At 43.8% G+C, this 15,228-nt stretch overlaps 1 protein-coding gene across 2 annotated transcripts in view; it reads right to left on the bottom strand.

Moving 5' to 3' along the window:
* LOC134617980 (nephrocystin-4-like) overlaps nucleotides 1-15,228 on the bottom strand; it is a 178,562-nt gene that overhangs the window by 135,251 nt on the left and 28,083 nt on the right. For both annotated transcript variants that reach the window (XM_063463095.1, XM_063463094.1), the window contains exon 5: nucleotides 250-399. In XM_063463095.1, coding sequence (XP_063319165.1) covers nucleotides 250-399 — 150 coding nt within the window. The remainder of the gene's footprint in view (nucleotides 1-249; nucleotides 400-15,228) is intronic.

The following is a 15,228-nucleotide window of genomic DNA, read 5'->3' as shown; positions in this document are numbered from 1 at the left end:
CAAATAGGTACAGAATCAACTTTTCTTTCTTCAGTTTTGGTACATTGTGTGGTTGAATTTAGAACAGCTCTAGGCTTCATTTCTTTTGGTTGCATGAAGGTATGTCACAGCATGTAGCAGTCAAAGTTGGGTGAGTGACAATTATTGTGTGGTGGTGCAAGCAAAGGAAAAGAAAGGGTTTCAGGGCGCAGCATGTCCTATTTAAAAGGGCCTTAAGATGCTAAAATTTCTCAGTGATGTAAAGTTTACCTGTTGGGGAAGCTACTAGTCCAGGAATGTTCTCTTCCCCGGATACAAGGACATTCTCTGGAAAGAGGTGCAGGACAGAATCCAGTGCAGGATGTTTTTTCAGGACACAGGCCAAATGTGCTCCTTCAATAATCTTCAAGATACTATGATCTGCAAAAGGAGACATACAGCAAATTTACTTTGAATATTCTGCACGCATTTCATGACAAATAGGCAAACTCTTCTTCTGAATCCAAATGAGGAAGATATGCTGTTTTACCCTGTCATTATCCTCAAGCTCCCCAGAAAAATGTTAGCCATCTCCTTGGCACGATGGAATCTAATATTTCTCCAGAAGCAGGGATTCACCTGACACCCAACACACATAGACGCTTTCATTTTTCAATATTCCATTTTTGCTGTTCGTGACTTATGTGCAATGTTCCATTACACTCCAAGCATCATTTTCCAGGGCTGAAACTGAAATGACAACAATTCAACTTGGAAAACACGCTCGTCCAGAGGGGCACTGCAGCGTAGATGAGACACAAGGTATGAGCAATAAAGCAGACATCGTCATCATTCAAGGAGGTCGTCCAATGACAAGCAACGACCCACAACTCCTGCCATCAACACAAAGCACAGATCATTTGGAAGGTGAGTCAAGTGGAGTTTGATGCGCTGCGTATGTTGGTTTCCTTCAAGCCTGGCAAAGCATTGCAATCTTTCTCTCTGACAGGGTTAATGACTGCACCTTCAACAGCATCAGTAACAATCAATACATGATGCTCCATTCACTTCAGTAGCTTGTTTCAAGACAATGGCATTGAGGAACCTAAAGGTAACACATAAGCAGTAGAATATACATATTTTTGGAAGTGGTTGCTGGAAATCGCTGTGAAATCGATTGCTAAAGCTCCAGGCACACAGGCCTAGAGGCTGGTCAGTGACCTGCAGTAACAACTGATCAACCCAGTTCCACCCCATCTGATCCTTGTCCTGTTTTTAATGCCCATATCTAACCTTTCATGTATGAGTGGTGACATCCAGAACAGAGTTATACCAGCAAGTATATATATATGTCTACAAATGGAAATAATGTTTTTTGTTTGTTTGTTTGTTTTAATGATAGTGGTCATGACTGGATATGACCGATATATAAATATAATATATAGTATATTTAAAGGGGCAAGATCTGGGTATTAGAATACAAACACAAAACGTTTTGAAAAGCAGATGATTTACAGTCTTGTAGAACCCTAAAGTGTCAATAAACACTTAATCATATTTTACCAAATTAACAAATACTAAAAATTACCCTTATATATTTTTTTTATTTAGTTATTTAGTTTTCCAAAATTACATAATCTTAATTTTAGTTTTCATTTTAGGTAACCAAAATGTTTTGTTCCTGGCTAGTTTTATTTTCATTTAGTTTTAATTAATTATCATAACGTTGTTGCTAACTCTTCACCCACCATGTCTTCAGCCTCAAACTATTCAGGAAAAATATAAAATTGAAAAAGATATTTTTACATCAGAAGTTGGATCCATAACAGAGTGCTACAGTGTTTTACAAACTCTCAGGGAATCCAGGGTTCAAGATGTGATTAAAATTAAATGGGCAGATCCAACTGAAGACAGTTTGTGGTTTGCTATTGATGTTAAATTCTACCACTTTGCCTTGAAAAAGGATAATAAAAAAAATTACCATCTTCATTCTTTTTTTTTTTGATTTTGTAATTTCATCACAACTTCATACAGTTAGAAAAGGCCAAACTACACTACAGTGTATGTTTCCTGCATACAAGGTTAAAAATGAGCTCAGCCCTAACAGCACTGCAGTATGGTTAAAGATCTTTAATGCTTGCGAGTACTCACTCCGACAAGTAACCCCCCTGCAGTTGGGGTTTTATAGGATTACCTTTGTGTCATTTCGGATCTTCCACAGTATGAGCCCTGCCAAAATATTCTCTGCAACTCCTCCTATCCTATTTATGGATACCCTTTTGTCTGCTCTGTGGAAGGCACAATGTTGTGTTTGAAACTCTCATCAGATTTGTACATTTCCTTTTTCGCCTTGCAAAGGAGTTGTGCAAAAGATTAAAGACTGTTAATGGTATATGTTAATACAAATACAATGCCTGTGAATATGTCCGCAAAAACCCAGTCTACTCTCTTCTTTAGACCAAAGCACCAGGCATCAAAATATGATGAGGCAGCACTGCAGTTATAAGAAAAACTACTCAAAATGCAGTAGTCTGGAAAAATTGCTGAATCTCAGCCACACAGAAGCTGTTTTTTTCCCCTGTATGCATCAGAGTTTGGAAAATAAAAAGAACAAACAAACTCTGATTTAGAAGTTCACTGATATAAAAATCTATCACAAACATGTATATTTAAGCTAAAAAAAAATAATTAAAAAAAAAAAAAAATCAGCAAAACAAACAATGTTAGTTTTTCTCGTCCAACTGCACAGAATAATATTTCTATGAAAAGCTGTTCAAGTCCCAAAAAGGATGGACAGAACGTCCATTTCGGATGTAGACAGCTTTTCATCCATTTTCAGGGCAGAGCTAGTACCTTTATCGCTAAAGTCATTGAAAGGGGATTGAGAAGGAAAGAAGATGATGGAGTATATCACTGTGTTCCCCTCCCCTCCCTGTCCATGACTCATCCCACACAAACCCTTTAACTCTCTCTACCAGTACAAAAAAAGTGCTTATGTCAAAAGCCAACAAAAAAGATGAAGTAGAAGAAGAAGAAAAGGGGTTTGGGGAAAATTCTAAGATTGTCGTACTGTGTCAACTGTTCTACAGACGTTTTTAGTGGCAACAGCAGCTCTCACTGAAAGGGTGTTTCTTACCATGAACACACAGGAGGGGGGAAAAAGTAGGATGGGCAGAGAAAGGAAGAGAGAAAAGAAACACAGAACTTTCTTGACACAGATGGTGCCCAGGTGTCTGCAACTTTTTCATCTTTTATTTCTTGTTATTCATTATGCATCAAGCTTGGGTTTCAGTCAGATGCTGTGCATAGATTAGAAAACTACCCCAAAATTTCCTTACAGCAGAGTGTGGTACCGCAGAGTCAGTTGAGCAGCAACTTGGCAAGAGATGTGAAACCGAGAAACTGGAGAGCGGGGGGGAAAAAATAACAAAAAAATGGCTCGGCATCAAACAGAGGTAGTGGTTTTGGGAGAAGGTTGTGTAGAAGAAGTAATAAAGATGAGAGCTTAGGCATTACTGAAAGTCAAGCACATACAGGGGCACTTGTTAGTTTAACATTTGCTGGCTTTATATTCATTTTTTGCAGTGAATCAAACTTACTACATTAAATACATAATTAATAATGTTAGGTTACAGAGTTTTTCAGTACAAGTTGAACTATGTCATTTTGATTGGAAGAGTGTAAGAAACATCAGATCAACTTTAGTCGTTTTGTTTTTTAAGATGCTCATTTGCTTAAACTGAATGATAAATAGGTACCGCAGCAGCTTGTGTCTACAAATCAGGCTTAACTGTACTGCATTCAGGTTCAGGGTGAATCAGAGATCACGGTGTGACAGCGACAGCGATATAATACTCAGCAGTGTGAAGTAGGCGCGTAATGAATGACATCACTCAACTGTGAGGTGAGCTATTAAGGTAACTACCAGCGGGAGGGAAAGATACTGTCGTCTGAGACATGATGAAGAGGGAAATATTGTACACAAGGGTGTAGAGACCACCTGTGAGATACAAAGGGATGAGTGAGAAGAGGCTCAATCGCTTTTGGGACCTTGTTAATTCTCTTTAATAAGTGCAATGTTCTGGCTGTATTTACAAGACAAGGTACTAAATCATTACCAATATGATTATTAGGATTTACTATTAGGATTACTAGGATGTCTTTAAAACAGATGGGTACTTAATACAACAGACAAGTGAAGACGCATAAATCATAAACGCTGTAATCTTTAATATTTAACAACTAAAAGCAGAAACTAGCACATATATAAATAATTAGCACATCTGAATCATCTGGACTGCTGCAGGGAGGCGATACACTGGATAAAAATCTACAGAGCTACTGGTTTACCTGTCGAAACCAATTCCTTTTATTTTGACTTTTTTAATTTGTTTTCTTTTATCAGAATTTAGAGTATACTCTAAATCAAGATCTAACAGTTTCCTAATGTGTGTGCATTAAATCATAATGACATTGGTGATATAGCTAATTACTCAGGACTATTTGCCAGAGCTATTCAGCAGGGAATTTCTGAGTATTTTGGGGGGTAATTTGAGCTCCCAGACTATTAACTAAGTAAGTAGATTCAAATCCAAGTCATCTGGCAAGTCCAAATTTCTCTCTCAAGCCTCACATCAAAGGTTCTATTAGCTGCCAGTACTTGTCCACTCACATTATACTTAAAAATTTAAAACATTTATTTTATCTTAAAATGAATTCTAATAGGCCTGTAGTGATTCATCAAGTAAGTCAGATTACAAAAAACTGTTGATGCAAATTCTTTGCTTTGCTGCCTCATTTAAATCCACACAACAATGTACGGCTCAGTGGTCACTGTCACGACCCGATCCCACCAGAAACCCAGTTGGTTTCTGGTGGGATCGGAGAAAAATGTCTGTATTGCCTTTACTGTATTATGCGCACTGTCGTTTTATTTTAAAAAGACGTCATAATAACATATTTTTTTACTGTCAGGTGGCAGCATGGTGGCGCTGTGGTTAGCACTGTTGCCTCGCAGCAACTCCACATCTGCCCGGGGCGTTTCTATGTAGAGCTTGCATGCTCTCCCTGTGTCTGCGTCTGGGTACTCCCACAGTCCAAAGGGGTTTAGTTTATTGGTGATTCTAAATTGTCCATAGATGTGAACGTGAGTGTGAATGGTTGTCTGTCTCTCTGTGGTCCTGCAACAGACTGGCAGCCTGTCCAGGGTGTACCCTGCCTCTTGCCCTATAGTAGCTTAGATGGGCTCCAACCTTGTTGGTGCAAATAGGCACCAGCCTATCTAGAGGAAGTTGATGTAGCTGCGACCAGTGCTATGTTTAATCAGTTACCAAGAGATATAACAGCCGAAAAACCTCACCATGATGATGACTTCAACCTAGCTCAATTTGAGCCTCAAGGAGTTGCATCTGATAAAAAGCACCGTTTAATTGCAAACTAAACATAGCAGTGACGAAAGCAAACACTTCTGTAGCATTTACAGCAATAACTCTGCTGAAAGCACTGAAAAACCTCCTTTTTGGCCACAGATAGGATTTCTAAGTGTGTAATTGACAAAATCTGTCATGACACAACCTTTCTATCCCCTTATGCTCAGACATACACAATAAATTAATGCATCATGGCTTCAAATAAGGCTATGCTAATGTGAACACAATGTACCATCTGTGTGTCCTCTCATCACATTAACAGGTCCCCAGAGCAGCTCTCGATCCTCATTTCAGTTTTTCTTCTCTCTGCGTCTTCCCCTTTTTTCCCAGTTGGTTGAGAGGAGAAGCTTAGATCAGGCCAATGAGCATACTGCCTCCCTTCATGCTTTTATCCTTTAAGACTTTCAAAAGCCCCACGGCAACTTCCTTCCTTTCATTTTTCCTCCTTTTCCCATTTCCTGCCTCTTGACCCTGACTCCAGCACTGGAAAATGGGGGGTTTTTGACTTCTTTGCTGCCACCATTTTCTCCTGTCTTAAGCTCTCTCCAATTCAAATTGTATAATGAAACTCAAACTACTAAAAACTCAATTGTATGCCTTTTATATGAACTGTGTTTTATAGACTAGAGCAATGTTTAACCATTGAAGCAAACTTTATCTTCTGCTGGAAGATGAAATATGTTTATCTAAGGTGTCATGTTTTTAGAGTCATGAAACACTTTTGTTTGTCTTCTTTTAATAAGGCCAGGCTGCACTAGTCTTTTTTTCCCAACATCTGACCTTATTTATCAGATAATTTACCCTGACGTTCATTTCAATTATATGACAGGAATTAAGTGTCTTTTATTTACTTTGCCAGTGTTTGTTCAGCAAAAAACAGAAGAACATGAATAAAACAATTCTTAAAAAAGAATTACATTTCATCACATTATGACTGAGGTACTTCACCCACAGGTGGCGCTGAAAGTTGAAGTTGAAGTTAAAGCCAAACTAGCTTGGGCTGGTGTGAAAATACTTTTGTCATATTAATCTTTTGCTTTGTCTGCATCTTTGCTCCACTGGTTTTCTGATATAAAGGTCACCAAGCCTACGCCTAAAATTAGTAACAATTTAAGCGTATGAGGTCTAGTAAAAAAAAAATCTAAATGTCAAGACAATTCACATACACTTAAAGAAAAAAAAAGATGCTTGCTTACCCAGTATCACGAGTTTCAAATAAGTCTACAGCATTTCAGAATAATATTTCTCCCCTCATTTTATCACTGAACACTGTAGGGTGCTTCACATTTAAATAACCCAGTTTTGCAATCCCCACAGACTGTATACAGAAGATGGACAAAGCCCCATGTGGCATCTCATATTGGTTTGTGATCTCAGTTTTGAAACCTGAATTTTAGCTCATCACTGTCACAATACTTAGATCATACGGTAGAGGACGTAGTTATGCTAGAAATCCTGGTTAGTAAGATGCATCTATAGACTGTATAAGTGCATCGCCAGACATATCTGGTAATTGTTAATAAGACATATAGTTAAAAAACAAGAATTTCACTCACCAAAAGTGGAGTACAGACTTTTTATAAGGACTACAAAAGTAACCAAACACCAATTTACATTATTTGACAGTTATAATAAAAAGACCGACACAACAGACATAGTTGAGAACACAAGTTCACTGACCAGAATTAGCTCAGCTGAAGTCCAGCAGAACACTATCGCTACAGCTGCCTGTGTTGCCATCCATTTTACTCAACCAGAGGCAGACAGCCACTGGTTATATTGGCACTAAGACCTGCCATACTAGGCATTCATTATCTTTATAAAATTATGTTGTTATAACTGTTACGGTCCTGAGTCTGTGGACTCAGTGTTTTTCTGTTTGTATTAGTTTTCCTTGATTTCATGATGTGTTTTGATTTCTGTCGCTAGTATCCCTAGTTCCTTGGCATTTCTTGTGTTCTAGTTCTTAGGTTGTGGTTCTGTTACTTCTGTTCAGTTTCCTGTTTTACTTTGAAAGTCTGTGTTCTATGTCAGTGTGTTGAGTTTCGCCTCCCCTTGTCTTGTGATGAGTCCCAGCTGTGCTCTCCTCCTGTTTCACATTCCCTAATTACCTCAGTATGTATTTAAGCCATGTGTTTTTCCCTGCCTGTTGTTGCGTCCTCCACGTTTGTTGTGTGTGTATTCATGGTCGTCTACCTTCAGGTTAAAGTCATATGCATTTGCAGTCTAGTTAGTTTAAGTTGTTGTTTATGTATTGCCAAGCGTGTCTCACGAGCAATAAAGCTGCCGTTTAAGTTAATGTTCTGTCTCCGAGTCCTGCACGTGGGTCCAGCCGCTGACAGCCACACAACTCACCGTGACAGAAGGACGCAACCATAACATGGACCCAGCGGACTCAGCTCACCTCGAGAGAGAGGTGGACCTTGCTCGCATCCTCGGACTGATGACTCGCATTAGCCACGCCTCAGATTTGCAGACATTTTCAGTCGGGCTGAATGCAATACAAACCATATTTGACAGAAATCCTCAACTACGCCAGCTGTCTGTTGCCTCGGAGTTCAGCCGTTCACTGACCCAGGCTAAGGAGGCAGTAAAAGCCCGGGAGCTGGCCCAATTCACCCTCATCTCCTCATCCACACCGCCTCAGTCGCAGCGAGCAAGCCCTCTCACGCCGCCGCAGCAGATGGAGCATTCTATAGCCCCACTGCAGCAGCCGAGGTCGCAGCATCGGACTCCTTCCTCCCTCACGTCTGGTTCCGACCACCCCTCACCTGCCTCGTGCTTGGCAGGAATGTGGTCGGAGGATGAGGGACCAGTCACTGTTGCTCCGACACCCTCCGTTTTTTCTGTCGCTCCCGTTTCCAAGAGAAAGCAGCGTTCTCGTCGTCGCCGTACCTCACCGCAACCTGAGTCCAGTTCCTGCTTTGAACAGCTGGACATGGTGAGTGAACAGAACAATTTTCACCCGGCCTCTTCCACGCGGGGAATCTTAAGCTCTGAGCCAGTAAATTCAGAGTCAGTTAACTTTTTGACTGTTAACTCAGAGTCTGTAAAGATAGAAACTGATGATCCTAAGATGGCTGACTCTGAGGCTGCCTTTCAGGACTCTGAACATTCTAATGATTTTTCTTTTGTTTCTTCTAAGTTTGAGAAAATTCAGGAATCAGATGACCTTATTTCAGAGTTAAAAGAAGTTTTGTGTCCTGTAACTGAGAGTGGTGTTTCTGGGTTTCATTCTGAAAAGACTGGGGTTTCTGTTTTCACTTCTCAGCCGAGTTGTGTTGATTCTGAGTCACCTGTTTTTGGATCGGTTAATAGTGAGCTTTCTGATGTAGATTATGTACGTGAATCTGTTGTGGAAGTTTCTGACTTGGACAATCATAATCTTACTCAGGACATTAAAAATGCTGTTCAACAGACAATTTCTCCTACTGCTAAACTAAACAGGGACAGTTCCATTTCCCAGCCAAGTTCCATCTATGCTGTTCAGGCTACACCTCATGAGACTGTTGTTGGTGTTGCTTCACCCATGTGTTACGCGGCTCACCAGCCAGTTCATTCTGAGGCTGCCTGTGATAAACCTCATGGTTCCATAACCTCTCCTGAGTTACAAATCACTAGCCCAGAGAATGCGAATTCAAAGTCTGTTTGTGTAACTCACTGTGAACTCTTTAAAACTGTGCATTCTGTGACTGTCCAGGCTAAGAGCACCAAGGCGTCGTCTGCTATAAACAAGCTGGCAAAAGAACTTGGTTTAAATACTGCAGAGTTGGTTGCTTTAGTTAAAGTCTTCGTTCCCCGATCTTGTCTGTATCACTCTGTGCGCCATGCTTTTCAGCCACTAGCCCTGGACACTGTGTGTGCAACTTCCCAGGCTGTGTTTTGTAAGACTGTGTTTAACGTTGCTTCACACCCAGTTTATTCAGACACCGCTTGTATGATTTCTCCAGCACCTGTGACTGCCCCTGAACTTATCTTTTCTAAAACTGCTAACGTTAACCTGGACGACTTTGGAGTAGCAGTCTTACCACGGTCAGCCTGCCATAAGTCTCGGTTTTCTAGAACCACGTCTGGTACCATAAACCTGGTTTTCCCTGTGACTGTTACAGCTCCTTTGCTCTGCTCTCCGCATCAATTTCCAGTTCCCAGGCAGACTATGGCTCTGCTCATCCCTGCACCCGTATCTGCTCCTCGGGTGGGGATGGCGGGTGCCTGGTCGTTGCCTGTGCCTGTTCTGGTTCCCTGGGTGGGGGCAACTGAGACCCCGCTGACTCCTGCACCCGTTTCAGCTCCTCGGGTGGAAGCAGCGGCGGTCCAGCTAGCTCCTGCACCCACACCGGCCCCCAGGGGTAAGGCAGCCAGAACACAGCTCTTCCCTGGACCTGTATCTGTTCTTCAGGTGGGGATGGCTGATGTTCGGCCGGGCCCAGTACCCATCCCTGTTCCCCGGAGAGGAGTTGCTGAGAGTCGGTTACCCGCTTTGTTGCAAGTTCAACAACCACTACACCCAGCACGACCATCATCACGACCACCACTACAACTTCTGTTTCAGTCAACCGCCCAGCCGGTAACTCAGCAATTAGTGCAAGCACCAATTCAGCTACCTATGCAGCCAGGGGTCCCAATGGCCACTGGTCCTGTATCTGCTCCAGCTGGAGGGCCCGAGGAGCCCGTCCAGCCTCATGTCTCGTCAGCTGGGGGTTCAGGAGAACCCAGCCAGCCTCAAGTGTCGTCAGCTGGAGGGCCGGAGTCGCCCGTCCAGCCTCAAGTGTCGTCAGCTGGAGGGCCGGAGTCGCCCGTCCAGCCTCAAGTGTCGTCAGCTGGAGGGCCGGAGTCGCCCGTCCAGCCTCAAGTGTCGTCAGCTGGAGGGCCGGAGTCGCCCGTCCAGCCTCAAGTGTCGTCAGCTGGAGGGCCGGAGTCGCCCGTCCAGCCTTATGCCACGTTTGCTGGTGGGTCCGAGGAGCCCACCCAGCACCACACCTCTTTAGCTGAGGGTCCTGGAAGACCCAGACAGCACATCCTTCCGTCGGCTGGCGGTCCGGGGAGGGCTGTTCAGCCGTCACCCACATCATCATCCACGCCTGCAGCCGCTCCGCCGCCCTCAGGTTCCGCAGCCGCTCCGCCGCCCTCAGGTTCCGCAGCCGCTCCGCCGCCCTCAGGTTCCGCAGCCGCTCCGCCGCCCTCAGGTTCCGCAGCCGCTCCGCCGCCCTCAGGTTCCGCAGCCGCTCCGCCGCCCTCAGGTTCCGCAGCCGCTCCGCCGCCCTCAGGTTCCGCAGCCGCTCCGCCTACGCCTGGCCCAGCTTCAGCCTCTGCTTGTGCTCCGCCTGGCCCAGCTTCAGCCTCTGCTTGTGCTCCGCCTGGCCCAGCTTCAGCCTCTGCTTGTGCTCCGCCTGGCCCAGCTTCAGCCTCTGCTTGTGCTCCGCCTGGCCCAGCTTCAGCCTCTGCTTGTGCTCCGCCTTCGCCTGGCCCAGCTTCAGCCTCTGCTTGTGCTCCGCCTTCGCCTGGCCCAGCTTCAGCCTCTGCTTGTGCTCCGCCTTCGCCTGGCCCAGCTTCAGCCTCTGCTTGTGCTCCGCCTTCGCCTGGCCCAGCTTCAGCCTCTGCTTCTGCTCCGCCTTCGCCTGGCCCAGCTTCAGCCTCTGCTTCTGCTCCGCCTTCGCCTGGCCCAGCTTCAGCCTCTGCTTCTGCTCCGCCTTCGTCTGGCCCAGCTTCTGCTCCGCCTTCGTCTGGCCCAGCTCGTCCTGTCCCGCCTCGCCTCTGCCGGCCGCTTTCCAGGCCTCTGAGTTTGCATCATGGCCGTCGAGGACGACCTCCGAGTTTGCATCATGGCCGTCGAGGACGACCTCCGGACAGGGTTCGTCGCCGCCGCTGGCATCGCGGCCGACCTCCGGACCTGCTCAGTGGCCGCCACTACCTTCCAAGTGGTCGGCCTCCTGATTCGTTTCGCCGCCGCCGTTGCCGGATGCACGGTCGGCCTCCAGAAGTGTTTGCCTATCGTCGCTGTTGCTGTGTGCATGGCCGGCCCCCTGAACTGTTGAGCGATGGGCTTTTGTGTTGTCGGCCTCCGGATCTAGGTGTTTTGATGTCTTGACGCCTATTCTGTTTGGGACTGTTCTGTGCTCCTGTGCCCTTTTTGTTTTGGACTTGGTCCCTCCGTCCTGGACCCCCGCCGCCCGCCCTGGTTAGGGTTGTTTTTGGTTTTTCTGGTTTTCGGGTTTGGGCTGTCTGGAGCCAGCCCTTAGAGGGGGGGTACTGTTACGGTCCTGAGTCTGTGGACTCAGTGTTTTTCTGTTTGTATTAGTTTTCCTTGATTTCATGATGTGTTTTGATTTCTGTCGCTAGTATCCCTAGTTCCTTGGCATTTCTTGTGTTCTAGTTCTTAGGTTGTGGTTCTGTTACTTCTGTTCAGTTTCCTGTTTTACTTTGAAAGTCTGTGTTCTATGTCAGTGTGTTGAGTTTCGCCTCCCCTTGTCTTGTGATGAGTCCCAGCTGTGCTCTCCTCCTGTTTCACATTCCCTAATTACCTCAGTATGTATTTAAGCCATGTGTTTTTCCCTGCCTGTTGTTGCGTCCTCCACGTTTGTTGTGTGTGTATTCATGGTCGTCTACCTTCAGGTTAAAGTCATATGCATTTGCAGTCTAGTTAGTTTAAGTTGTTGTTTATGTATTGCCAAGCGTGTCTCACGAGCAATAAAGCTGCCGTTTAAGTTAATGTTCTGTCTCCGAGTCCTGCACGTGGGTCCAGCCGCTGACAGCCACACAACTCACCGTGACAATAACAGACTGTGAAACTTTTAAATACATCCATTAACCTTTACTTTCTATATAAACATACACAGAACACAATTTACTGTATGTGTGGGGTGTAAAAGCTCACATTTACGTTTCAGTGGTTTTAGGTGACAGTTTTCAAATAACTGATATTCTTCACATCAATGGATGGGTAGCTCTGTAAATATGCCAACTTAAAGTTTTCTAGCATCAAAAAATTACATGTTAAGTGCATTTCCCCCCTTGCTTTGTATGCCATAATCTCGTAATAAGTTACAGTGGCTTGCAAAAGTATTCGGCCCCCTTGAACTTTTCCACATTTTGTCACATTACAGCCACAAACATGAATCAATTTTATTGGAATTCCACGTGAAAGACCAATACAAAGTGGTGTACACGTGAGAAGTGGAAAGAAAATCATACATGATTCCAAACATTTTTTACAAATAAATAACTGAAAAGTGGGGTGTGCGTAATTATTCAGCCCCCTGAGTCAATACTTTGTAGAACCACCTTTTGCTGCAATTACAGCTGCCAGTCTTTTAGGGTATGTCTCTCCCAGCTTTGCACATCTAGAGACTGAAATTCTTGCCCATTCTTCTTTGCAAAACAGCTCCAGCTCAGTCAGATTAGATGGACAGCGTTTGTGAACAGCAGTTTTCAGATCTTGCCACAGATTCTCGATTGGATTTAGACACCAGACAGGTCAGGGATAAAGTTATTGAGAAATTTAAAGCAGGCTCAGGCTACAAAAAGATTTCCCAAGCCTTGAACATCCCACGGAGCACTGTTCAAGCGATCATTCAGAAATGGAAGAGTATGGCACAACTGTAAACCTACCAAGACAAGGCCGTCTACCTAAACTCACAGGCCGAACAAGGAGAGCGCTGATCAGAAATGCAGCCAAGAGGCCCATGGTGACTCTGGACGAGCTGCAGAGAACTACAGCTCAGGTGGGGGAATCTGTCCATAGGACAACTATTAGTCCTGCACTGCACAAAGTTGGCCTTTATGGAAGAGTGGCAAGAAGAAAGCCATTGTTAACAGAAAACCATAAGAAGTCCCATTTGCAGTTTGCCACAAGCCATGTGGGGGACACAGCAAACATGTGGAAGAAGGTGCTCTGGTCAGATGAGACCAAAATGGAACTTTTTGGCCAAAATGCAAAACGCTATGTGTGGCGGAAAACTAACACTGCACATCACTCTGAACACACCATCCCCACTGTCAAATATGGTGGTGGCAGCATCATGCTCTGGGGGTGCTTCTCTTCAGCAGGGACAGGGAAGCTGGTCAGAGTTGATGGGAAGATGGATGGAGCCAAATACAGGGCAATCTTGGAAGAAAACCTCTTGGAGTCTGCAAAAGACTTGAGACTGGGGCGGAGGTTCACCCTCCAGCAGGACAACGACCCTAAACATAAAGCCAGGCCAACAATGGAATGGTTTAAAACAAAACATATCCATGTGTTAGAATGGCCCAGTCAAAGTCCAGATCTAAATCCAATCCAGAATCTGTGGCAAGATCTGAAAACTGCTGTTCACAAACGCTGTCCATCTAATCTGACTGAGCTGGAGCTGTTTTGCAAAGAAGAATGGGCAAGAATTTCAGTCGCCGCAAAGCTGGGAGAGACATACCCTAAAAGACTGGCAGCTGTAATTGCAGCAAAAGGTGGTTCTACAAAGTATTGACTCAGGGGGCTGAATAATTACGCACACCCCACTTTGCAGTTATTTATTTGTAAAAAATGTTTGGAATCATGTATGATTTTCGTTCCACTTCTCACGTGTACACCACTTTGTGTTGGTCTTTCACGTGGAATTCCAATAAAATTGATTCATGTTTGTGGCTGTAATGTGACAAAATGTGGAAAAGTTCAAGGGGGCCGAATACTTTTGCAAGCCACTGTATATTAAAGAAATGAATCCTCTTTAATTAACTCAAAGTAATAGTGTGTTGGTCAAGTAAAAGCGTAGCGTGACCATAATGTCATTTGAATGTGGCTATAGAAATCTGTCACAACCTTAAATCCCATTTCTTTTTCTCCTGTCCAAAAGCACATGAACTTGAATTTGCTGACATTTGAGATTGATTGGGTCCATTTTCAAATGTACGCTTCACTCACTCTCTTTATTTTTACGTAGAGAAGAACCACATAACTGCATTTTCCCATGAAAATTGCAAAAAGGAAACAAGTTGCTACTGATTCATTTTAAGGCTTTATATTGTGATTTAGCAGACAATTCTCAGTAGATTGTTTTGATAAAGGCTGCATTTTGCCCCGCAAACAGTGGAAAGAATGCTTGTCCGGCTGAGTGTGCCTACAAATAAAGCACAAGTGGTGGCCTCAAAAAAGAAAATTAAGTCTATTGTATATAGATGGATCAAAGTTTTCTTGATGTTTTTGAATAAGGCAGGTTCACACAGTATTTACACAGTACACACAATCACAAAGACATAAATGGAAGCAGTACAAGGTTTAATACATCAATAGACAAGAGAAAAAATACTACAGATTTTTTTGTTTATTGTAATTTTTTTAAGCTTTTAGCCCTTTCATCTCTTTTTCTCCCCCAAAGGGAGAGACTACGTAATTCCATTTGTTCATTTGTCTTTCCGTCTATCTGTCTGACAGATAGGAAAGATATGATGCTCAAATTTTGTGTGATGGTATAAACCCATAACAGCTAAAGCTGATTTAATTTTGGGGAAAATCGGGTCAGGGTCACACACCAAATGTGAAAAGCTTTATACTATCCACAATTTTTCATGGATCATCTTCAAACTTCAAAACAATATACCAGGCCTTGGGGGCATGAGTACCTCTGTTGGCTTAAGTGTTTGACCTTGACCTTGATCATTAGCTCCCAAGGTCAAAGTTGACCTTGGAAAAAAATAAAAGACACCAAATTAACTATATGATATATGATGAAAGGCCATGGAGAGAGCTGTACGACATACTTTTTATTTTGATAAAAGTATTTGATAAGGTTTCCCAAAAATCACACACTGCCTAAAAGCATCACCCCTTCAGCACCATGCTTGAGAGCTGGTATGAGGTGTTTGTGCTGAT

Source organism: Pelmatolapia mariae, linkage group LG20 (assembly GCF_036321145.2).
Source record: "Pelmatolapia mariae isolate MD_Pm_ZW linkage group LG20, Pm_UMD_F_2, whole genome shotgun sequence".
Classification (NCBI taxonomy): Eukaryota; Metazoa; Chordata; class Actinopteri; order Cichliformes; family Cichlidae; genus Pelmatolapia; species Pelmatolapia mariae.
This window is presented reverse-complemented; position numbering and strand designations above follow the sequence as displayed.